Below are 23,818 nucleotides of genomic sequence, written 5' to 3' on the forward strand. Positions count from 1 at the left end.
CCTCGGGGGCAGACCAGGGTTTTTTTTGTAGAGCACTGGGGGAGGGGGGAACACACACAAGCACACAAAACACACCCTCAGCGGCACAGGGGCAGCCGGATGCAGTGTGCAAAGTAGGTGTCGGGTGTGCCGAAAACAATGGAGGGACCTAGGGGTCACTCTGGTGGTGCAGGCAGGGCACAGGGGGGCTTCTCGGGCCAGCCACCGACTGGGCTAGGAGGAGGGCCACCTGCTGGTCACACCTGCACTGGTAGGTGGTTCCTCTCGGTCCTGGGGGCTGCGGGTGCAGTGCTTGGTCCAGGCGTCTGGTTCCTTTGTTACCAGGCAGTCGTGGTCAGGGGGAGCCTCTGGATCCTCTTTGCAGGCGTCACTGTGGGGGTGCAAGGAGGTCGACTCAGGGTGTCCACGTCGTTGGAGTCGCCTGGTAGTCCTCTCTGCGGTGTTGGTTGTCCTGAACTCGAGCCGGGGGCGTTGGGTGCAGAGTGTGAAGACTTGCGCTTCTGGCGGGAAGTTAGAGTCTCTTTAAACTTGCTTTCTTTGTTGTTGTTTCTGGACAGAGTCGCTGTCCTAGGGAGTTTCTTGGTCTTTTAGGTGCAGGTCAGTCCTTAGAGGTCGCTGGTCCCACTGGATGCGTCGCTGTGCAGTTTCTTTGAGTCTGGAGACAGGCCGGTAGGGCTGGGGCCAAGTCAGTTGTTGTCTCCATCGTCTCTGCGGGGATTTCAGGTCAGCAGTCCTTCTTTCTTCAGGTTGCAGGAATCTGATTTCCTGGGTTCAGGGTCGCACCAAAATACTCGATTTAGGGGTGTGTTTAGGTCTATGGGCAGTAGCCAATGGCTACTGTCCTGGAGGATGGCTACAACCTCTTTGTGCCTCCTCCCTGAGGGGGCACATCCTTAATCCTATTGGGGGAATCCTCACAAACAAGATGGAGGATTTCATAAGGCAGGGGTCACCTCAGGACTTGCCGCCAAAAGTGGGGAATGTGTCCGAAGGGGCGGACATCTCCACTAGCTGGAGTGCCCTGGGGCGCTGTAACAACAGGCATGAGCCTTTGAGGCTCCCCGCCAGGTGTTACAGTTCCTGCAGGGGGAGGTGAGAAGCACCTCCACCCAGTGTAGGCTTTGTTCCTGGCCAGAGTGACAAAGGCACTCACCCCATGTGGCCAGAAACCTGTCTGGTTGTGGCAGACTGGCAGGAACTGGTCAGCCTAACACTAAGAATTGGACTGGTATACGGGGGACATCTCTAAGATGCCCTCTGTGTGCATTTTTCAATAAATCCCACACTGGCATCAGTGTGGATTTATTGTGCTGAGAAGTTGGATACCAAACATCCCAGATTTCAGTGTAGCGATTATGGAACTGTGGAGTTCGTGTTTGACAAACTCCCAGACCACATACTCTTTATGGCTACCCTGCACTTACAATGTTTAAGAATTGGCTTAGACACTGTAGGGGCATAGTGCTCGTGCAACCTGTCACTTGTAGTATAGTGCACCCTGCCTTAGGCCTGCTAGAGGGGTGACTTAATTATGCCCCAGGCAGTGGGTTGAGGGCGTGGCACTCTGAGCGGAGTGCCATGTCAACTTAGTCATTTTCTCCCCACCAGTACACGCGAGCTGTGAGGCAGTGTGCATGTGCTGAGTGAGGGGTCTCCAGGGTGGCATAATACATGCTGCAGCCCTTAGAGACCTTCCCTGGCCACAGGGCCCTTGGTACCAGGGGTACCAGTTACAAGGGACTTATCTGTGTGCCAGGGCTGTGCCAATTGTGGGAACAAAGGTACAGTTTGGGGAAAGAACACTGGTGCTGGGGCCTGGTTAGTAGGATCCCAGAACACTTTCAGTCATAACTAGCATCAACAAAAGGCAAAACGTTATGGGGTAACCATGCCAAGGGAGGTATTTCCCTACAAGAAGGGTTTTAAGGTCTTTACCAAAGTGAAAAAAAGAGCTGAGGAATTAACTGCTATTGTGATGCAAGGTGGGATTGTGGTAGTTCTTGACTGCTTTAAGGTGGGATTGTGGGTTTTCCTTTACCAAAGTTGCTGTGCCTATGTGGACAATTTCCATTTGCTTTTTCACTCCTATTTTGATTCCAAGTATTTTTAAACAGTCTTAGATTTTTATTTTTTTATTTTGTGTAACTTTTGTTACAAATAAAGAATACATATTCCTCTTTGAAGACATTGTTTATGTCGAAGATAATTATTGCTCTGTTGAAAAGTATTCTACAATCCTACCTGTGAGTTGGCATATTGAAATGTTTATGAAAATTGATAAAGACTCCCTGATGGAGAACTTTTTTTATCCTCTAGTAATGAGAATAGTATTGATGGCCATAGGGGACTCGTGGTAAACCACAGTTGCTTTCGGTTACCACTGAGTAACCAATGACTGTCCCCAAGAAAGGGCCTCTCACACTTTCTCTGTCACCCTACCTTACACATCACGCAGACTAATATCAGATTTGCTTTGTAATACATCTCCAATTGTTTTTCAGTCAGGCAGTCAACGTGCAGTGTCATCTTCCAGTGCCAAAGGGAGTCATAAGGTATGTGACACTTTAGATATAGAAGAAAGGCTACTTTAATCAAATACCAGCTGATGAAGAAATGTAACTTGGATTTAGTAGACAGGTAGAGCTTGTTGTGCAGCACAACTGGTCTGCTGCGACTCGGGGGGGGCAGGGGCAGCTGAGCATTAACCTTAGAATCTCATGGGCCTCTCTCTTCCTCCTCAGCGTATCACAGGAACTGAGCAGTCCAGACCAGTCAGCTGAGTTCCAGCAGAACCACAAGTCTGTGCTGTGGTCAATCCCCAGGATGAGAGGCGGTTCCCAGCTCTTTGCACTCTTCAAGGTAACCTACTAGAGATGCTGGAAGACTTGGGCTTTGCCAAAGAAAAAGCCAAGATAAACCATTTCCAAATGTGTTAAAAAATGTGTTCTGTAGGCACACAACGAACAGGTCTATTTCCAAATACATCTGTGATGAGATACTATTGATATTGAAATATTGAGAAGTACGATCTTGGGTAAACTTTGAGTTTGTTTATTTAGCAGTGTTTTTTTTTTTTTTTTAAAGAATAGTTCAGCGGAAACGCACCATAATGTTAGATTTCAAAAGTAATATAAGAGTTCAGTTACCAGTAAAAAGAAGCAGAAAAGAAGCAGAAAAAGTAATGCGGTGATAACAGTTACGTGCCAATGCTCTTTCTGGTGGATACTGTAATCACAGATTCTTCACCTTTAGAATATCCCCAGGCACTAGCCTGGATCTGTAAAAATTTTCAACATAGCCCCTGAACACTAATAGGTGGCACCATGCAGCTCCAGGCTTTACTTCTGCTGGTGGTGGTCTGTGGAATGACTCCGATCAGTCCTGCAGAACAGAATAGCTAAAATGTCTTCCCATAGGCCCAGACTGTCAAGGTAATAGTGATTTATAAAATTATGTACTAAACCCCACGAAGCATCCGGATGTATCAGGACAGGCACTCTGATTACTAGTGCAGTGGTAACAGCCGTGGCTCTGGTAGAGTTGACCCTCAATCTCTCAGAGGGCTGCTACGTGGCCAAGGTGTAGTTGATCTCGGTGGAGAAGCCTACACACCTGGATAAGGTCCTTTTCTGCACCCCCTTGACTTTTTGTCCCAGAGAACCCCACAAACAGCTGATCATCACGCAATAGTCTTTGGTGCAATCAACGTAAAAGCCCAGGCTGATGGGGTCCAGCTGATAGAGTCTCTCCTCCTCTTTCGAGGAGTGAGGTGAGGCAAAAAACTTCAGGAATGTGATGGGCTGTCTGTCCATCGTGAAAGGGAAGACAAAAAGTTACTCACCCGTAACTTAAATTTTCAAGTGTTGGTATCTTTCATAGATTCTCATGCTTGAATCATCTCCGTCGTCCAGCTGGGAGTCGCACAGTTGTCATAGCGAGCACTACAGTGTTAAGCTTATACCGAATATATTTAACATGGTCAATTCACATCATTATAAAAGATCCTAAAGTAGCCAGTTTCAGTGAAGCACCCCTTTCATCTCTCCTCACTCAAGCCACCATAGATTAGATTTCGTAGTACTAGTAAAGAAATTTTATGCAGAAAAGTGTTGAGCTGGGGGTGACAGGTTGGTTGCATGTGAATCTATAAAAGATACCAATACTGGAAAACGTACAGGAAAGTAACTTTTCTTATCCAGTATTGGATCTTTAATAGACTCACCTGCTTGAATCGGATTAGCAAACAAATACAAAACAGTTATTAGTCAGTGGTAGGCGGGTAAAAAAGGCTAAACACCCATACTTTACAGCAATAAATGAAGCAGGATTGCTGGTGTTACTGCCACATCTCCTTATGACTCTGCATCTAGGCAGTAGTGTTGAGTAAATGTGTGTCTATTCTTCTATGTTGCTGTCCTTAATATGTTAAGTATGGATATAACAGTGAAAAGGTCTGTAAACAGACAGTTTTTGTTGGTTGGGCTTTAACCGTCCCCTGCAAGGGTGGCCTGCTTCTTCATGACCGAACACTATCACTGAAGACACCCAGTGAGCTATACTGTGTTTTGACAATGGTTGACCTTTCTGTCGGTGACTGTAGGCTACAAGTAATTCGTCAGACTTCCTTATCTGTTTAGTTTTATCAGTGTACATTTTTAAACAGATTTTAATATCCAGAGTATGAAGTGCTTCCTCTGCTGTATTGGTTGTGTTTGGGGGGGTCTTTAAAACCACTAGTTCTTTTAGATGCATGTCTGATGGAACCTTAGGTATTAAGTACAGATAAGTTCTTAAGACAACCTTGTCTTCTCTAAACTAGAGGAATGGTTCTTTGAGATTCATGCTTCTTCTATTGCTGACCCTCCTAATGGACATGAGGGCTACCATCTATGATGTGCAAGTTACTTACCTTCAGTAACGATATGTTCGATGGCATATGTTGCTGCAGATACACATGTTTGGCACAGTCCGCTGCCTGGTGTTGGGCTCGGAGTATTACAAGTTGTTTTTCTTCGAAGAAGTCTTTTTGGTCACGGGACCGAAGGACTCCTCCCTCCTCGGCTCCATTGCGCATGGGCGTCGACTCCATCTTAGATTGTTTTTTTCCGCTGTCGGGTTCGGACGTATTCCTTTTCGCTCCGTGTTTCGGTTCGGAAAGTTAGTCAGAATCTCGGAAGAAAGCGTCGGTATTGTTCCGTTCGGTATCGGGATAGTTAGGTACATCGACACCGATCATCGGAAGACTTTGGGGTAGTTTCGATCCCCCATCGGGGCCTGGTCGGCCCGACCGCGTGCGACATCGAAGCCGATGGAACGGACCCCGTTTAGTTTCTGCCCAAAATGTCACAGTAAGTATCCTTATACAGATCAGCACTTGGTCTGTAACTTGTGCTTGTCCCCCGAGCACAAGGAGGATACCTGTGAAGCCTGTCGAGCCTTCCGGTCCAGAAAAACACTCCGGGACCGAAGAGCCAGGCGTCAACAAATGGCGTCCACGTCGACAAAACAACGTTTCGACGAGGAAGAGGAAACATTCTCGGTTCCGGAATCAGAATCCGGAGACTCCGACGTCGAACAACAGCAACAAACTGTGAGTAAGACGTCGAAAAGTAAATCCATCGACAAACCGAAAGCCCAGGGGACGCCACTGCCAACAGGCCATGGCTCGACCCATAAAACAGGCGACCCGTCGAAGGCGCCGAAAAAGGGCACGCCCATAGCGAAGACACCCGACTCCGGTCGAGGGACCGCCATGGAGCAACCTCGGAGCCGAGAAAGCGGCTCCGAGAGACAAAAACAAGATACCGGCACCGAAAAACATCGGCACCGAGAATCCATGCCGAAAGGAACAAAAATTCTGTCGGTGCCGAAACCGAAAAAAGATTCTCTCTCGGCGCCGAAAAATACCACACCTTCATCCTACTCAGAGGAACAAGGAATGAGTGGCCAAATGCACAAATTTGGACAAGAGCTCCAAAGTGTAGAATCGGACTACACACAAAAGAGACTGTACATCCAGCACGACACAGGGAAGATATCAACCCTTCCCCCAATCATGAGGAAAAGAAGGATCGGACTTCCAAAGGATGACGCACAACCACAAGCCAAAGTGGTTAAAAAAGTCACGCCTCCGCCCTCTCCACCACAGGCATCGCCGGCACAAACACCGCCACAAATGCACTCACCAGCGCAAACTACCATAAGTCATGACGATCAGGATCAAGACGCTTGGGACCTGTATGACACCCCAGTGCCGGACAATGATCCCGAGTCATACCCCACAAAGCCGTCGCCGCCAGAGGACAGTACCTCATACTCGCAACTGGTGGCTAGGGCAGCAGAATTCCACAATGTCCAACTGCATTCCGATCCTATAGAGGATGATTTTTTATTTAACACCCTCTCGGCTACACACAGCCAATATCAATGTCTCCCAATGCTACCAGGGATGTTACGGCACGCAAAACAAATTTTTGAAGAGCCCGTAAAATCAAGAGCCATCACCCCAAGGGTGGATAAGAAATACAAACCACCACCCACAGACCCAGTGTTTATTACTTCGCAGTTACCACCTGACTCCGTGGTAGTAGGGGCAGCTCGCAAGAGAGCAAATTCACATACATCTGGCGACGCCCCACCTCCGGACAAAGAAAGCCGAAAATTTGATGCGGCAGGGAAAAGAGTAGCATCACAGGCAGCCAACCAGTGGCGCATCGCAAATTCACAAGCGCTGCTGGCCAGATATGACCGCGCACACTGGGACGAGATGCAACTTCTCGTAGACCATCTTCCCCAGGAATACCAAAAAAGGGCGCAGCAAATAGTGGAAGAGGGACAAACGATCTCAAACAATCAAATCCGCTCTTCACTAGACGCAGCCGATACTGCAGCAAGAACAGTCAACACTGCTGTCACCATAAGGAGACACGCTTGGCTACGCACTTCAGGCTTCAAACCTGAAATCCAGCAGGCTGTCCTTAATATGCCCTTCAACGAGAAACAACTTTTTGGCTCTGAAGTGGATACAGCCATTGAAAAACTTAAAAAGGACACAGACACGGCCAAGGCCATGGGCGCACTCTACTCCCCGCAGAGCAGAGGCTCTTTCAGAAAAACTCCATTTAGAGGGGGGTTTCGTGGCCAACCCACAGACACCACCAGCCAACAAACAAGAACCACACCATATCAGGGTTCCTTCCAAAGGGGAGGTTTCAGGGGATATCGGGGGGGTCAATTCCCAAGGAGTAGGGGAAGATTCCAGACTCCAAAAACACCTCCACCTAAACAGTGACTTTCAAGTCACGCAACCCCTTCACTCAACACCAGTGGGGGGAAGACTAAGCCAATTCTACCAATCTTGGCAACAGATTACAACAGACAATTGGGTATTAGCAATAATCCAACATGGCTATTGCATAGAATTCCACAACTTCCCACCAAACATCCCTCCCAAAACACGCAAAATGCCACCACAACATTTAGAACTTTTAGGACTAGAAGTTCAAGCACTACTGCAAAAGGATGCAATAGAGTTAGTACCAGTACAACAAAAAAACACAGGAGTTTACTCCCTGTACTTTCTAATTCCAAAAAAAGACAAAACATTAAGACCAATATTAGATCTCAGGACACTAAATACCTACATCATATCGGACCATTTTCACATGGTCACACTACAAGACATCATTCCACTGCTCAAACAGCAAGATTACATGACCACATTAGACCTAAAGGATGCGTACTTTCATATACCAATACACCCTTCTCACAGAAAGTACCTACGGTTCGTATTCAAAGGAATACATTACCAATTCAAGGTGTTGCCATTCGGAATAACAACTGCACCAAGAGTGTTCACAAAATGTCTAGCAGTAGTAGCAGCACACATCAGGAGACAACAGATACATGTGTTCCCTTACCTAGACGATTGGCTAATCAAGACCAACACAGTAAAAAAATGCGCAAACGACACCACATTTGTCATACAAACCCTTCACAAACTGGGGTTTTCCATCAACTATACAAAATCACACCTAGAACCGTGTCAAACACAACAATATCTAGGAGCAACCATCAACACATCAAAAGGAATTGCCACTCCAAGTCCACAAAGAGTGCAGGCATTCCACAAGGTAATAAGTGCTATGTTTCCAAACCAAAAGATACAAGCAAAATTTGTGCTAAAACTTCTAGGCATGATGTCATCATGCATAGCCATTGTCCCAAACGCAAGACTACACATGCGACCCTTACAACAGTGTCTAGCATCACAATGGTCACAAGCACAGGGTCAACTTCAAAATCTGGTGTTGGTAGACCGCCAAACATACCTCTCGCTTCTATGGTGGAACAGCAAAAATTTAAACAAAGGGCGGACATTTCAGGACCCAGTGCCTCAATACGTTATAACAACAGATGCTTCCATGACAGGGTGGGGAGCACACCTCAATCACCACAGCATTCAAGGACAATGGGATATACACGAAACAAAATTTCATATCAATTACCTAGAACTGTTAGCAGTATTTCTAGCGTTAAAAGCCTTCCAACCCATAATAACACACAAATACATTCTTGTCAAAACAGACAACATGACAACAATGTATTATTTAAACAAACAAGGAGGAACACACTCAACACAATTGTGCCTCCTAACACAAAAAATTTGGCAGTGGGCGATTCACAACAACATTCGCCTAATAGCACAATTTATTCCAGGAATACAAAACCAACTAGCAGACAACCTTTCGCGAGACCACCAACAAGTCCACGAATGGGAAATTCACCCCCAAGTTCTGAACAAGTACTTTCAAATTTGGGGAACACCCCAGATAGATTTGTTCGCAACAAAAGAAAACTCAAAATGCCAAAACTTCGCATCCAGGTACCCACACCGCGAATCACAAGGCAATGCTCTATGGATGAGTTGGTCAGGGATATTTGCGTACGCTTTTCCCCCTCTCCCTCTCCTTCCATATCTAGTAAACAAGTTGAGTCAAAACCAACTCAAACTCATACTGATAGCACCCACATGGGCAAGACAACCTTGGTATACAACTCTACTAGACCTTTCACTAGTACCGCATGTCAAACTACCCAACAGTCCAGATCTGTTAACACAACACAAACAACAGATCAGGCATCCAAACCCAGCATCATTGAATCTGGCAATTTGGCTCCTGAAATCCTAGAATTCGGACACTTAGACCTCACACAAGAATGCATGGAGGTCATAAAACAAGCTAGAAAACCTTCCACTAGACACTGCTATGCATCTAAGTGGAAAAGATTTGTTTACTACTGCCATGCCAATCAAATACAACCATTACATGCCTCTACTAAAGACATAGTAGGATACTTACTACATTTGCAAAAAGCAAATCTCGCTTTTTCATCTATAAAAATACACCTCGCAGCAATATCTGCTTACCTACAAACTACTCATTCATCGTCTCTATTTAGAATACCAGTTATTAAAGCATTCATGGAAGGGCTAAAAAGAATTATACCACCAAGAACACTACCAGTTCCTTCATGGAATCTTAACATCGTCTTAACAAGACTCATGGGTCCACCTTTCGAACCCATGCATTCCTGTGAAATGCAATATCTAACCTGGAAGGTCGCATTTCTCATTGCAATCACATCCCTCAGAAGAGTAAGTGAAATACAGGCATTTACCATACAAGAACCATTTATTCAAATACACAACAATAAAATAGTTCTAAGAACAAATCCAAAATTTCTGCAAAAGTAATCTCACCATTCCATTTAAATCAAACAGTAGAATTGCCAGTGTTCTTCCCACAACCAAATTCTGTGGCTGAAAGGGCACTACATACATTAGACATCAAAAGAGCACTAATGTATTACATTGACAGAACAAAGCTAATCAGGAAAACAAAACAACTGTTCATAGCTTTTCAAAAACCACACATAGGAAATCCAATCTCTAAACAAGGCATTGCTAGATGGATAGTCAGATGCATTCAAACATGCTATCTTAAAGCCAAAAGAGAATTGCCTATTACACCAAAGGCACACTCAACCAGAAAGAAAGGTGCTACAATGGCCTTTCTAGGAAACATTCCTATGAGCGAAATATGTAAGGCTGCAACCTGGTCTACGCCTCATACGTTTACTAAACACTACTGTGTAGACGTACTAAATGCACAACAAGCTACAGTGGGCCAAGCTGTACTAAGAACATTATTCCAAACTACTTCAACTCCTACAGGCTAAACCACCGCTTTTAGGGGAGGTAACTGCTTTATAGTCTATGCCAAACATGTGTATCTGCAGCAACATATGCCATCGAACTGAAAATGTCACTTACCCAGTGTACATCTGTTCGTGGCATTAGTCGCTGCAGATTCACATGTACCCTCCCACCTCCCCGGGAAGCCTGTAGCCGTTTAGAAGTAGATCATAAATCTTAAACATCTGAACATTTGTAAATAATTATTAGAAACTCTTAACGTACATACATATTCACTCCATTGCATGGGCACTATTTATACCAAACAACTCCATCCTCACCCTCTGCGGGGAAAACAATCTAAGATGGAGTCGACGCCCATGCGCAATGGAGCCGAGGAGGGAGGAGTCCTTCGGTCCCGTGACCAAAAAGACTTCTTCGAAGAAAAACAACTTGTAATACTCCGAGCCCAACACCAGGCAGTGGACTGTGCCAAACATGTGAATCTGCAGCGACTAATGCCACGAACAGATGTACACTGGGTAAGTGACATTTTCAATCTGGTAGAGACATTCTAGTTGCAGATTCATTACCTTAGAATTTTCCCCCAGGTGTCAGACTGGATCAGGAGATTTTTTTTCTTCTAGCAATACCCTTGCGCATCGATAGGTGGCGTCGGTAGACTCTGCGGGCGTCATAGTCGCTGTGATCACGTGAGGAGTAGTACATAGATGCCGCCTCAGGGCAGTGACGTCAGTTTAACGGCTTTCCACGCCAAAGCCCAGAGCCGCTAAGAACACTGAGATTGGTGTGCCAGAGCTAAGGACCTAAATGGGGAATCCCTGTCCCTAGAAATCAGTGTGCAAACGGGGAGGGTTGATGGGGCGGTAAGGAATCTGCAACTAGAATATTTTTCTACCAGATACTTCGTAACCGAAGGTAATTAACTTGTACATCTGATAGAGACTTTTAGTTGCAGAATCCTTACCTTAGAATAGATACCCAAGCAATGCCATCCTTGGAGGGGGGATGCGAACCAAGATCATACCAGAAAGTCCTGCAAGACCGAATGACCAAAGTAGCCGTCCAGACAGACCTGACTGTCCAGACAGTAATGTTTAGCAAACGTGTGCAGGGACACCTATGTAGCTGCCTGGCAGATATCCAGGACAGGCACTCCGCGTGCTAACGCAGTGGAAGCGGCAGTTGATCTGGTGGAATAAGCGCACAAGCCCTCGGGGTTGTTCTTGGCCAAAGCGTAGCACATCTTGATGCAAAGTAGTACCCATCAAGAGATGGTATGTTTTTGCACCGCCTTCCATTTCTTCACACCCACATATCCAACCAAGAGTTCATCATCCACCTGAAAATCATTAGTACGATTTAGATAGAACACCAATGCTCTTTTTGGGTCCAGACGGTGGAGCCGCCACTCCTCATGAGAAGGATGTGGAAGTGCGTAAAATGTAGGCAAGGTGACAGACTGGCTTACATGAAAAGGTTTAACAACCTTGGGAAGGAAGGAAGCCTTAGTGCACAACACCATTTTGTCAGGGTGCACAGACAAGTATGTGGGCTTGGAAGAAAGAGCTTTGAAGCTCCCTCACTCTGCAAGCAGAAGTGATGGCAACAAGAAAGACAGTCTTGAAAGTGTGGAGCCGTAAAGGGCAATTGTTCATCGGCTTAAAGTGAGTACAGATTAAGTAAGGACAAGATTGAGGTCCCACTTAGGCATGATAAATGAAGTGGGAGGACATAAATGGATGATACCTTTAAGGAAACGATTGACAATAGGAGACTTAAAGAGTGAGGGCTGATCAAGTAACCTAAGAAAGGCCAAAATAGTTGATAAATACCCTTTAAGGGTACCCACAGCAGAGCCCTACTGGGCTAAAGAAAGAATGAACAAAAGATCCTCAGAAAGAGGAGCAGAGGAGGGATAAACAGATTTGTTGGTACACTATGCCACAAATTTATGCGTATACCGTTTTGGTGGAAGAATGCCTGGCTGTAAAGATAACGTCCCAGACTTCAGGTGGAATGCCAAAAGCTGTCAACTGCCGCTGCTCAATCTACAGGCATGAAGGCGGAGATTGGACAGGTTCAGGTGGAGAACCGTCCCCTGCTGCTGTGACAGAATCCTCCCAAAGAGGCAGTCTGAGTGGAGGATTGTTGGCCATGCTCAAAAGCTCTGGATACCATACTCTCCCTGCCCAATCCGGACCTACCAAGATAACTTTGGCCTGGTCGTTCTGGATCTTCTTGAGAACTCTGGGCAGAAGCGGTATAGGTGGAAAGGTGTAAAGGAGGCCACTCCAGATAAAAAGCGTCTCTGAGCGAGTGCCGCCTTGGAAACTCCAACGCACAAAACAGCTGACATTGCACGTCCTGTGCGGAGTCGAACAGAGCTAACCAAGTCTCTTCCCACTGCTAAGAAAGCCCTTGCTCCACTTCCGGGTGGAGATGCCATTCATGACCGGCTATGCGTCGACAGCTGAGTTTGTCTGCTCTGGCGTTCAGAGAGCCCACCAGATGTTGAACCACCAGGGTAATGTCCTGATGTTCCAGCCATGTCCTGAGGCGTAGTGCCTCCTGACAAAGGGTCCAGGACCCTACTCCGCCCTGTTTGTTGCAGTACCACATGGCAGTAGTGTTGTCCATGAAACTTGTACTACTTTCCCTTGGAGAGAGGGAAGAAATGCTTTCAACGTAAGCCTGATCGCCCGGAGCTCCAGAAGACTGATATGGAGCCAAGACTCCTCTGGAGACCAGAGGCCTCTGATCTCCTCCTCTCTAATGTGGCTGGCCCCATCCCGGAAGTGACGCATCTGTCAATATGGACAGATCTGGCTGGGGAAGGCAGAGGGATCTGCCGTGGAGTCCATGCGGATTCGAAAGCTACCACTGTAGGTCTTTCGCAGTCCCCTCCGAGATTTTGGACCATGTAGGAGAGATTTCCCAGATGCTGTGCCCACTGGAGCTTCAAGTCCCACTGCAGAGCCCGCATATGCCATCTGGCATGTGTTACTAGCAGGATGCAGGAGGCCATGAGGCCCAGCAGCCTCAGAGTCAGTCTCACCGAAACCCAAGACAGAGGCTGAAAGATCAGAATCATAGCCTGAATATCTTGGACTCACGTTTCGGGAGGATAAGCCTGAAACTGCACTGTGTCCAGAACAGCTCTGATAGAAGGGAGTGTCTGAGAGGGAGTCAGGTGTGACTTCAGCACATTTATAGTGAGCCCCAGCATGTGCAGGAGGTTCGCTGTAATCTGAAGGAGGGAGATGACTTTCTGGGCCGAGTCGTCGAGGTAGGGGAAGATTGAAACCCCTAACCTGCACAGATGAGCTGCAACCACCGCCATCACTTTCGTGAACACCTGAGGGGCGCTGGTAATGCCGAAGGGGAGCAAGGTAATCAAAGTGCTTGTGACCTACCACGAATTGTAGGTAGCGTCTGCATGCAGAATGGGAATGTGAAAATAAGCATCCTGCAAGTCCAACGCTACCATCCAGTCTCCTAGGTCCAAGGCAGACAGGACCTGAGCCAGGGTGAGTACTTTGAATTTCTCCTTCACGAGGAAGTAATTGAGGTACTGTAGGCAGTTGGCTCTGTATATACTATCTCAAAGTGAGAGATAGTGTGCACAGAGTCCAAGGGTACCCCTTAGAGGTTGATAGTGGCAAAATTAGATAATACTAATGCTCTATTTTGTGGTAGTGTGGTCGAGCAGTAGGCTTATCAGAGGGTAGTGTTAAGAATTTGTTGTACACACAGGCAATAAATGGGTACACACTCTCAGTGACTTAACTCCAGGCCAATAGGTTTTTATATAGAAAAATATTATTTTCTTAATTTATTTTAGAACTGCAAGATTCAGAATTCAAGTAAATACATAAATGGTCAGGTACTTCACACAGGTAAGTATAGAACTTTGATTTAAAACAGTAGTATACACAGTCTTGGTTAAAAATGGCATATAGCTATTTTAGTGGACACTGCAAAAATTAACAGTTCCTGGGGGAGGTAAGTATTGGTTAGTTTTTCAGGTAAGTAAAGCACTTACAAGTTCAGTCTCCTGGGCATAGGCAGCCCACCGTTGGGGGTTCAAGGCAACCCCAAAGCCACCGCACCAGCAACACTGGGCCGGTCAGGTGCAGAGGTCAAAGAACGGCCCAAATCACATAGGCGCCTATGGAGATCAGGGGTGCTCCGGTTCCAGTCTACTAGAAGGTAAGTACCTGCGTCCTCGGGGAGCAGACCAGGGGGGTTTTGTAGAGCACTGAAGGGGGGGGGAAGGGGGGGAGACACAAGCACACAAAACACACCCACAGCGGCACAGGGGCCAAGTCAGTTGTTGTCTCCGTCGTCTCTGCGGGGCTTTCAGGCCAGCAGTCCTTCTTTCTTCAGGTTGCATGGATCTGATTTCCTGGGTTCAGGGTCACCCCTAAATACTCAATATCCAGAGGGGACCTCTGTGGCCAGAGCGGAGCCCGAAGGGCCCCCTATGGAACTCCTTGGGCCTGAAGGCACCGTATTGGGGTCTGCCTGCCCCAAAATGAGGCGCATGGCCTTATAGAACTATTTCAAAGGGTCAGGGGTCAATCTGGCTCCCGGAAACTTGGGGAAGCGCGGAGCGGACCCAGAAGCAGGCTCCAAAGACTGAGGCCTCAAGCATCCTGTGTTGCATCAGCCGAGCAACGGGGTGAAGTCGAGGGGTGACAGGATCTCTTTGACAACTTCCTCTTACCTTGTTCTGAAGACTTTGAGGAAGAAGAATAGTGGTGGCTCCTAGAGCAGTCTCAAGACCATCCCCTCGAGCGAGACCGGGACCTACGCAGAGTCAAGCACCGGGCCGCCATGTGAGCTTGAGGGACCCCTCCCTCAAGGCCTTCGGGTGCATGGCTCAGCACTCGAGCACGACTTTGGGTCGTGGTCATGCTCCAGGCACCACAAACAGACCCGATGCGGATCCGTCACCGACATCATGTGGTGACAGTCCTTGCACGGTTTGAAACCGGTCTTCAGGGACATCCTCGACGCACCAAAAAACTTGATTAAAGGGTCGAAATCAGTCAAAAAGACAAGGGTAGCTCTCTCCTGATCAGCGCGTGGGCGGAAAGAAAAGAACTGACGTCGCTGCACTGAGGCGGCGTCTATGTACTACTCCCAACATCATCACGGCAACTACAGAGCCAACGATGCCCACGGAGTCGACCGACGTCACCTACCGACGCACAAAGGTATTGCTTGAAGAAAAAATCTCCAGTTCCAGTCTGATGCCTGGGGGAAAATTCTAATGTAAGGAATCTGCAACTAGAAGTCTCTATCAGATATGCACTTTAGTTCTGCCCTACGTATTAAGGAGAAGGGCTTTTTCATCACTTAACATAAAACCATTTTTAACCCTATGGTGAAGGCGGAAGTCATACTGGCTAGAATACATTTAAGATGCCTTGTACACTGACTGAAGCATTAGTCAGACTTGAGTTTGATATGTGCAGAAGAGAATAGTTAAAAAGGTAAAAAAGTTAAAGGATTTGGTTTCCTTTGAATACACAATAAGCAAAAACATGTTTACATCTTTTCTGTGAACATTTTATTAATGGCCCCTACTCATATTTCAGATAGTTTTCTTTACATACTTCTAGAATGTCTAATTGCAGGAATTAATTGAATTCAGGAGTTGTTGACCAATTCAGAGCATGAGGGTTCAGACTGGAAATTCTGTTTGTTGTGGCAAGACGGCAGGTTTTGCGTTGGTTTAATCGTATCTGAGGTTGTTCCAACAGGAGACGTACCTCTCTGGACTAGTACTGTCTTGGCAATCATGGAGCTGTGAGGGTTATCTGGCGTGGCTCTCGCCTCATTTTCAACAGCAACTTCAGTATCAGTGGGATCAGGAGAAATGAGTAGGCATAAGTCACTGACCAGTATTTCAAAAAATAATTCTACCACTATCCAGGTAGGAGGTGCCTGCTTATGTAATACTGGCATTTCTGGTTCTGCCTGTGTAGGAATCTGGCCTGGTGTGTGGTGGGCACCCAAGGAACTTACACCTTATACCAAGTCCAGGTATCCCCTCTTAGTCTAGGAGACATGCAAAGCTCATGCAATACCACTGTAGTCACACAGCACACACACACATGAAAGAAAACATTCAGTTGTACAAAAATAAAGGTACTTTATTTTTCTAACAAATCACCACAAAATACTAGAGCAGTAACCCACCCTTAGGAGGTAAGTAATACACAAAATATATACACTAGTAATCAGAAACAGGCATAGAAAAGGTTAGAAAACAGTGCAAATAGCAATAACCAAGAGTGACCCTAGGGGGAGCACAAACCATATACTAAAAAAATGAAATGCGAATAGGGTACCCACACATAGGTAAGTAAAATGTGTAGAGGAGAGCTGGGAGTACTAGAAAGCCACAGAGGTAAGTAACACAGTACCCCCTAGCTACCAGGAATTCAGGAGTAAAACACTGGATTTTCCCCAAACCACCCAAGAGGAAAAGAAGAAAAAGAAGACACCCAGAGAAGACTGCAAGAAAACCAGCGGTCGATTCCTGGAGAAAGAAGACCTGTGGAGAGAGGGGACCTTGTCCAAGAATCACAGTGGAGTCCAGGAGGAGTTGATGCAGCCAGCTGTTGATGCAGGAGTTGTTCGACAGTGAGGAAGAACAAGTCAGCACTGCAGTCCTGGAGCCGGAGAAGAGTTCCTGATGGATGCAGATGAAGTCCCACGCTGAAAGGAAGATTGCAGATGGGAGTCGGTGCAGGAATTCCACCAACAAGCCTTGGCAAAAAGACACTTGTGATTAGTGGAAAAGAGGGGCTGTCAGGGACCAGCAAGGCCCAGGAGGATTCAACCCAGGAGGGGGAGTCACAGGCGACCCTCAGCATCGCAGAGTCTACAGGAGCAGAGGCAGCACCCACAGGACGGGGGAACAGGAGTCACAGAAGAATCCCACGCAGCACTACAAAAGAGGATACCACACCACAGGAGAACCACGGAGGAGGCTGTGCTTTGCAGGATGGATTGTTGGGGCCTGGAGCTACACGTCACCTGAAGATCTCTTGGAGGAGATGTAAACAAACCTTGGCAGTTGCGAGAAACGGTGTGCACAGGGGTACTGTCCTGCGTGGTGAGGCAAAGGCTTACCTCCACCAAAGTTGGACAGCTGGCAGACAGGCCCAAGAGGACTACTCCGGACCACCTCCTGTGACGAAGGATCTACACAGCTCAAGATGAGGAGATCCACATAGCCAGTTGCCGCTTGTTGTAGGTGCCTGCGGTTGCAGGGAATTGACTCATTCACTCCAAGGGAGATTCCTTTTTCTTCTTGTGCAGGCTGAAGAGTTGCAGTCTTCTGAGGATGCACGGCCAGGGAAATGTTGTAAAGCTGGCAGGAGATGTGGAAACAAAGTTGCAGAACAGTCTTCATCGTAGCAGTGTTTTCCGGTTCCTGGAGGGTCCGGCCGCGGTTCCAGTGGCCAGAAGTCAAAGCAGAGGTTTCAGAGGAGTCCTGCTGGAATCTTTCAAGCCAAATCTGAGGACACACCCAAGAGAGACACCCTAAATTGCCCTGAAAGGGGGATTGCTGACCTAAACAAGTAAGTACCTATCAGGAGGGGGCTCTGACGTCACCTGCCTGGCCACCAGAGCTCTCTGCCAACCTTTGGAACAAGATGGTAGAACCCAGGGACCCTCTGGAGGAGTTCTGGGCATCACCCCTGGGGTGGTGATGGATAGGGGAATGGTCACTCCCCTTTCCATTGTCCAGTTTCACGCCAGAGCAGGCACTGGGGGTCCCTGAACCGGTGTGGACTGGTTTATGCACAGAGGGAACCAAATGTGCCCTTCAAAGCAAACCAGTGGCTTGGGGAGGCTACCCCTCCCAAGTCAGTCACACCTATTTCCAAAGGTAGAGGGTGTTACTTCCCTCTCCCAAAGGAAATCCTTTGTTCTGCCTTCCTGGGCTTGATCAGATCAAGCAGCAGGAGGGCAAAAACTTGCCTCATAGGTGGCAGCAGCTGGGCTGCCCGGAAAACCACGTAGGACAGGTGGTAGCAATGGTGGGGGTCCTTTAAGGAGCCCCCAGTGTGCATGGAATGATACTTCTAATACTTGCAACAGTATTGGAGTAAGATTTCAACATTTTTTATACCAAACATGCCCAGGTTCAGAGTTACCATTATGTAGTTGTACTTAAGTAGTGACCTATGTCCAGTACACGCGTAAAATAGCGTTCCTGCACTCGCAAAGTCCAGGAAAATGGATCTGGAGTTTGTGGGGCACCTATGCTAGTGCAGGGGTGCCCTCACACACAGGTACCTGCACCCTGCCCTCTAGGCTGAGACATCCTACCATGGGGCTGACTTGTAGTGACCTGAAGTGAAAGGGTGCATGCACCATTTCACGCAGGCTGCTAGGGCAGGCCTGCAGACACATGGGCTCCCATGGGTGGCATAATACATGCTGCAGCCCAGTCACTGGGGTCCTGGTTAGCAGGATCCCAGTGCACACAGTTAAAACATACTGACAGGCAAAACGTGGGGGAGAAATATGCCAAAAAGAGGGTACTTTCCTACACCTACAATATGCACTTTATTAATCTGTTATCTAATTTTCTAAGCAGTCACGGACCCCCTGAGGAAGCTTCATGGACCCCCAGGTGTCCCCGAACCTCAGGTTGGGAACCACTGTCCTAGACATGTTGCCAGTGCTCTTGGGCGGGACTTGTTTATGGTAGGAGTTAGGTGGTGGAGCCATGTATTGCTTTGAAGAGGGCTGGCGATACCAATACTGAGGGGTAGTATTCTGCTGATATCTGTATAACTAATTGCCCCCTCTATAAGAATACATACTTTTTCCTTGTATGCCTTGAAAGGACTGGGTGTGCTTTACAGTACTCCAAGGGATCTGGCTGTTTCACTGTCCAATTTAATAAACTGCAGGGCCTCATCTATATAGGAGCCTGTAAGGAAATGCCTCCTTGGCATGGTTACCCCCTAAATGTTTGCCTTTGCTGATGCTAAGTTATGATTGAAAGTGTACTGGGACCCTGCTAACCAGGCCCCAGCACCAGTGTTCTTTCCCTAAAATGTACCTTTGTCTCCACAATCGGCACAACCCTGGCACTCAGGTAAATCCCTTGTAACTGGTACCCCTGGTACCAAGGGCCCTGATGCCAGGGAAGGTCTCTGAGGGCTGCAGCATGTCTTATGCCACCCTAGGAACCCCTTACTCAGCACATGCCTCACAGCTTTGTGTGCTGGTGGGGAGAAAAATGACTAAGTCGACATGGCACTCCCCTCAGAGTGCCATGCCAACCTTACACTGCCTGTGGCATAGGTAAGTCACCCCTCTAGCAGGCCTTACAGCCCTAAGGCAGGGTGCACTATACCACAGGTGAGGGCATAGGTGCATGAGCACTATGCCCCAACAGTGTATAAGCAAAACCTTAGACATTGTAAGTGCAGGGTAGCCATAAGAGTATATGGTCTGGGAGTTTGTCAAACACAAACTCCACAGCACCATAATGGCTACACTGAAAACTGGGAAATTTGGTAGCAACCTTCTCAGCACCATAAATGCACACTGATGCCAGTGTACAATTTATTGTAAAATACACCCAGAGGGCATCTTAGGAGATGCCCCCTGAAAACATACCCGACTTCCAGTGTAGGCTGACCAATTCCTGCCAGCCTGCCACACACCAGACATGTTGCTGGCCACATGGGGAGAGTGCCTTTGTCACTCTGTGGCCAGGAACAAAGCCTGTACTGGGTGGAGGTGCTTCTCACCTCCCCTGCAGGAACTAACACCTGGCGGTGAGCCTCAAAGGCTCACCCCTTTTGTTACAGCGCCCCAGGGCTTCCCTGCTAGTGGAGATGCCCGCCCCTCCGGCCACTGCCCCCCTTTTGGCGGCAAGGCTGGAGGAGATAATGAGAAAAACAAGGCGGCGTCACCCACCAGTCAGGACAGCCCATAAGGTGTCCTTAGCTGAGGTGACCCCTGCCTTTAGAAATCCTCCATCTTGAGATTGGAGGAATCCCCCAATAGGATTAGGGATGTGCCCCCCTCCCCACAGGGAGGAGGCACAAAGAGGGTGTAGCCACCCTCAAGGACAGTAGCCATTGGCTACTGCCCTCCCAGACCTAAACACACCCCTAAATTCAGTATTTAGGGGCCCCCAGAACCTAGGAAACTAGATCCCTGCAACCTAAAGAAGAAGAAGAAGGACTGCTGACCTGAAGCCCTGCAGTGAAGACGGAGACGACAACTGCTTTGGCCCCAGCCCTACCGGCCTGTCTCCCAGCTTCGAAGAAAACTGCAACAGCGACGCATCCAACAGGGACCAGCGACCTCTGAAGCCTCAGAGGACTGCCCTGCACACAAGCACCAAGAAACTCCAGTGAACAGCGGCCCTGTTCAACAACCTGCAACTTTCTTGCAACAAATAAACAACTTTAAAGACTTCACGTTTCCTGCCGGAAGCGTGAGACTTTCCACTCTGCACCCGACACCCCCGGCTCGACCTGCGGAAAACCAACACTACAGGGAGGACTCCCCAGCGACTATGAGCCCGTGAGTAGCCAGAGACGACCTCCCTGAGCCCCCACAGCGACGCCTGCAGAGGAAATCCAGAGGCTCCCCCTGACCGCGACTGCCTGTAACAAGGGACCCGACGCCTGGAACCAACACTGCACCCGCAGCCCCCAGGACCTGAAGGAACTGAACTCCCAGTGCAGGAGCGACCCTCTGCCTAGCCCAGGTGGTGGCTACCCCGAGGAGCCCCCCTGTGCCTGCCTGCATCGTTGAAGTGACCCCTGGGTCCCTCCATTACTTTCTATCTAAAACCCGATGCCTGTTTGCACACTGCACCTGGCCGCCCCTGTGTCGCTGAGGGTGTACTTTCTGGGCCTGCTTGTGTCCCCCCCCCCAGGTGCCCTACAAAACCCCCTTGGTCTGCCCCCGAAGACGCGGGTACTTACCTGCTGGCAGACTGGAACCGGGGCACCCCTGTTCTCCATTGAAGCCTATGTGTTTTGGGCACCTCTTTGACCTCTGCACCTGACCGGCCCTGAGCTGCTTGTGTGGTAACTTTGGGGTTGCCTTGAACCCCCAACGGTGGGCTACCTTGGCCCCAACTTTGAGACTTGTAAGTGTTTTACTTACCTCACAATCTAACCATTAATTGCCTCCCCCTGGAACTGTTGATTTTTGCACTGTGTCCACTTTGAAAATAGCTTATTGCCATTTTTACAAAGACTGTATATGATATTGCTTTTATTCAAAGTTCCTAAAGTATCTAAGTGAAATACCTTTCATTTGAAGTATTACTTGTAAATCTTGAACCTGTGGTTTTAAAAATATATTTTTCAATATAAAAACCTATTGGCCTGGAGTAAGTCTTTAAGTGTGTGTTTCTCATTTATTGCTTGTGGGTGTACATCAAATGCTTAACACTACCCTCTGATAAGCCAACTGCTCGTCCACACTACCACAAAATAGAGCATTAGAATTATCTACTTTTGCCACTATCTTAACTCTAAGGGGAACCCTTGGACTCTGTGCACACTATTTCTTACTTTGAAATAGTATATACAGAGCCAACTTCCTACAAGGAGCATACGGAATGAACATACCATTTCTTAGTAAGTGGTCTCCAAAAAGGAGCGCAACGGCGCCCAAATGTCTCTAGGTCTCCCAATACGCCGTCAGTTGTTCCTGACAAAACACAGCATCGCGCAGCCACTCAGAAACCTGAGGAGATCGACCCCTTCCCCAACACATCGCAACCCTACGCTTGGCCAACAGCAGCAACATGCCCACCAGCTTCCGCATAGCAACCGGTACTCCATCCACCAATCCAAGCAGCGCCAAAATCGGAGAGGGGGCCAACTTCAAGCTGGTGATCTCCTCAATTACATGCAGCACCGCCAGCCAAAAACTACGCACCTCTCCACAGTGCCACGCCAGATGGAGAAAATCAGCGTCTGGGGGTGACATCGCTCACAGTTAGCTTCCGCACGCAACCCCATGGCACATAACCTCGAGGTGTGTGATAGAAGCGGTGCAAAAACTTGAAATGAATGAGTCGTAACCTGTAATTTGCGACAACTCCCTCATATACGCACAGCACTTCTTCCATACCTCAACAGGGATGGCTTCGCCAACATCTGTTTCCCACTTTGCCTTAGCAGACATCGCACTTTCGCCCGCTGTTCTTTCATACATCCATACAGTTTGGTAATGAGCTTCCTCGGCGACTGTGCACTCCATAAAACCTCCAGCGCCCGGCATACCTGTGGGGTTTCCGGGAGACCAGAATAACGCGCACGAAGCATTGCACACACACGCAGGACATATAACCGATGCAGCGCATTATCAGTCCCTTCACCAAGCGCCACCTCCGGAGAGATGAGCCGCCCCTCCACAAACCAGTCCCCTAATAACGACAAGTCCGAGCCACAAAGGTAACTCCGCAGCTGTGAATCTCGGAACATGCTCTCATCTGCAACGGCAAGCACCGACATCAATGGCGCAAAGAGCTTGTGAATGGCAGATCGCTTCAATAAGGCCATCCAGGCCCCGATGGTGCACGCCACCGCATCAACTCCCCGAGTCCTGGGTCGGAGCAAACTCCCCAATACGCGTACCAATCCATCTGGCCAAACCGCATCACTCTCGGGAGCAATGTGCGGCATATATCGAACGGGATGAACCTAGTAGTATGCAAAATGAGCTTGCGCACAGTGATAATAGAGCTCCATGTCTAGAGCAGCAAGGCTGCCCAATTCAAACGGCAACTTCAATTTCTCCCATGCAATTCGAGGCTGGCCACCCGCCCAAACCAGCCGAATCATAGCAGAGCGAAGGCGTTTCAAGAAGCCCACTGTGAGGACGAGGGGAAGATTTACAAACAAATAAAAAAAATTGCCAGCACGACCATTTTAGTGATAGCAATGCGTCCTATCAAGGACAATGGCAGCAAACGCCACAGCTCAACCCTGTCCTTCAGCCAAGACATAACCTTACCATAATTAGCCATCCAGAGCGTCTCCGCATCACAGCTCAACCAGACTCCCAAACACCGTACAGGCCCACTCGATTGGATAGCGGGACGAGAAAACCGCTGTTCCCAGAGGAGAGAGGCAGCACAACCGACTTAGACCAGTTAATCACTATGCCAGAAATCGCGCCAAACTGAACGATCCCATCCAACAACGTATCTAAATTCTTCCCCGGTTCACGAACATACAGTGCAATGTTGTCGGCATACATAGAAATCAAGAAAGGCCGCTGCCGGAACGGCAACCCCTTGGAATTATGATGTTGCCACAGAAAGGCCGCCAGGGGCTCCATCGCCACTGCAAATAATAGCGGGGATAAAGGGCACCCCTGCCGTGTCCCCCGAGCCACCCGCAAGGGAGCTGATACGATACCATTTAACCGCGAGCGAGCGTCAGGCTCCGTATACAGCAGCCGTATCAAATTAAGAAAACGCTCACTTATACCCACTCTGCCAAGAAGCGCAAAGAGATATTTCCACGCCAATGAGTCGAAGGCCTTTGTTGCATCCAGAAACACCGCCGCCGAATCCTC

General features: G+C 48.1%; 1 protein-coding gene across 2 annotated transcripts in view; it reads left to right on the forward strand.

The window, feature by feature from the left end:
* Nucleotides 1-23,818, forward strand: part of AP4M1 (adaptor related protein complex 4 subunit mu 1) — a 209,409-nt gene that overhangs the window by 146,243 nt on the left and 39,348 nt on the right. For both annotated transcript variants that reach the window (XR_011199886.1, XM_069217086.1), the window contains exons 14-15: nucleotides 2,502-2,552; nucleotides 2,742-2,859. Coding sequence is in view for 1 of the 2 variants with exons in the window: in XM_069217086.1 (XP_069073187.1) it covers nucleotides 2,502-2,552; nucleotides 2,742-2,859 (169 nt within the window). In the remaining variant the exon portion in view is untranslated. The remainder of the gene's footprint in view (nucleotides 1-2,501; nucleotides 2,553-2,741; nucleotides 2,860-23,818) is intronic.

This window comes from Pleurodeles waltl, chromosome 12 (genome assembly GCF_031143425.1).
Source record: "Pleurodeles waltl isolate 20211129_DDA chromosome 12, aPleWal1.hap1.20221129, whole genome shotgun sequence".
NCBI lineage: Eukaryota > Metazoa > Chordata > Amphibia > Caudata > Salamandridae > Pleurodeles > Pleurodeles waltl.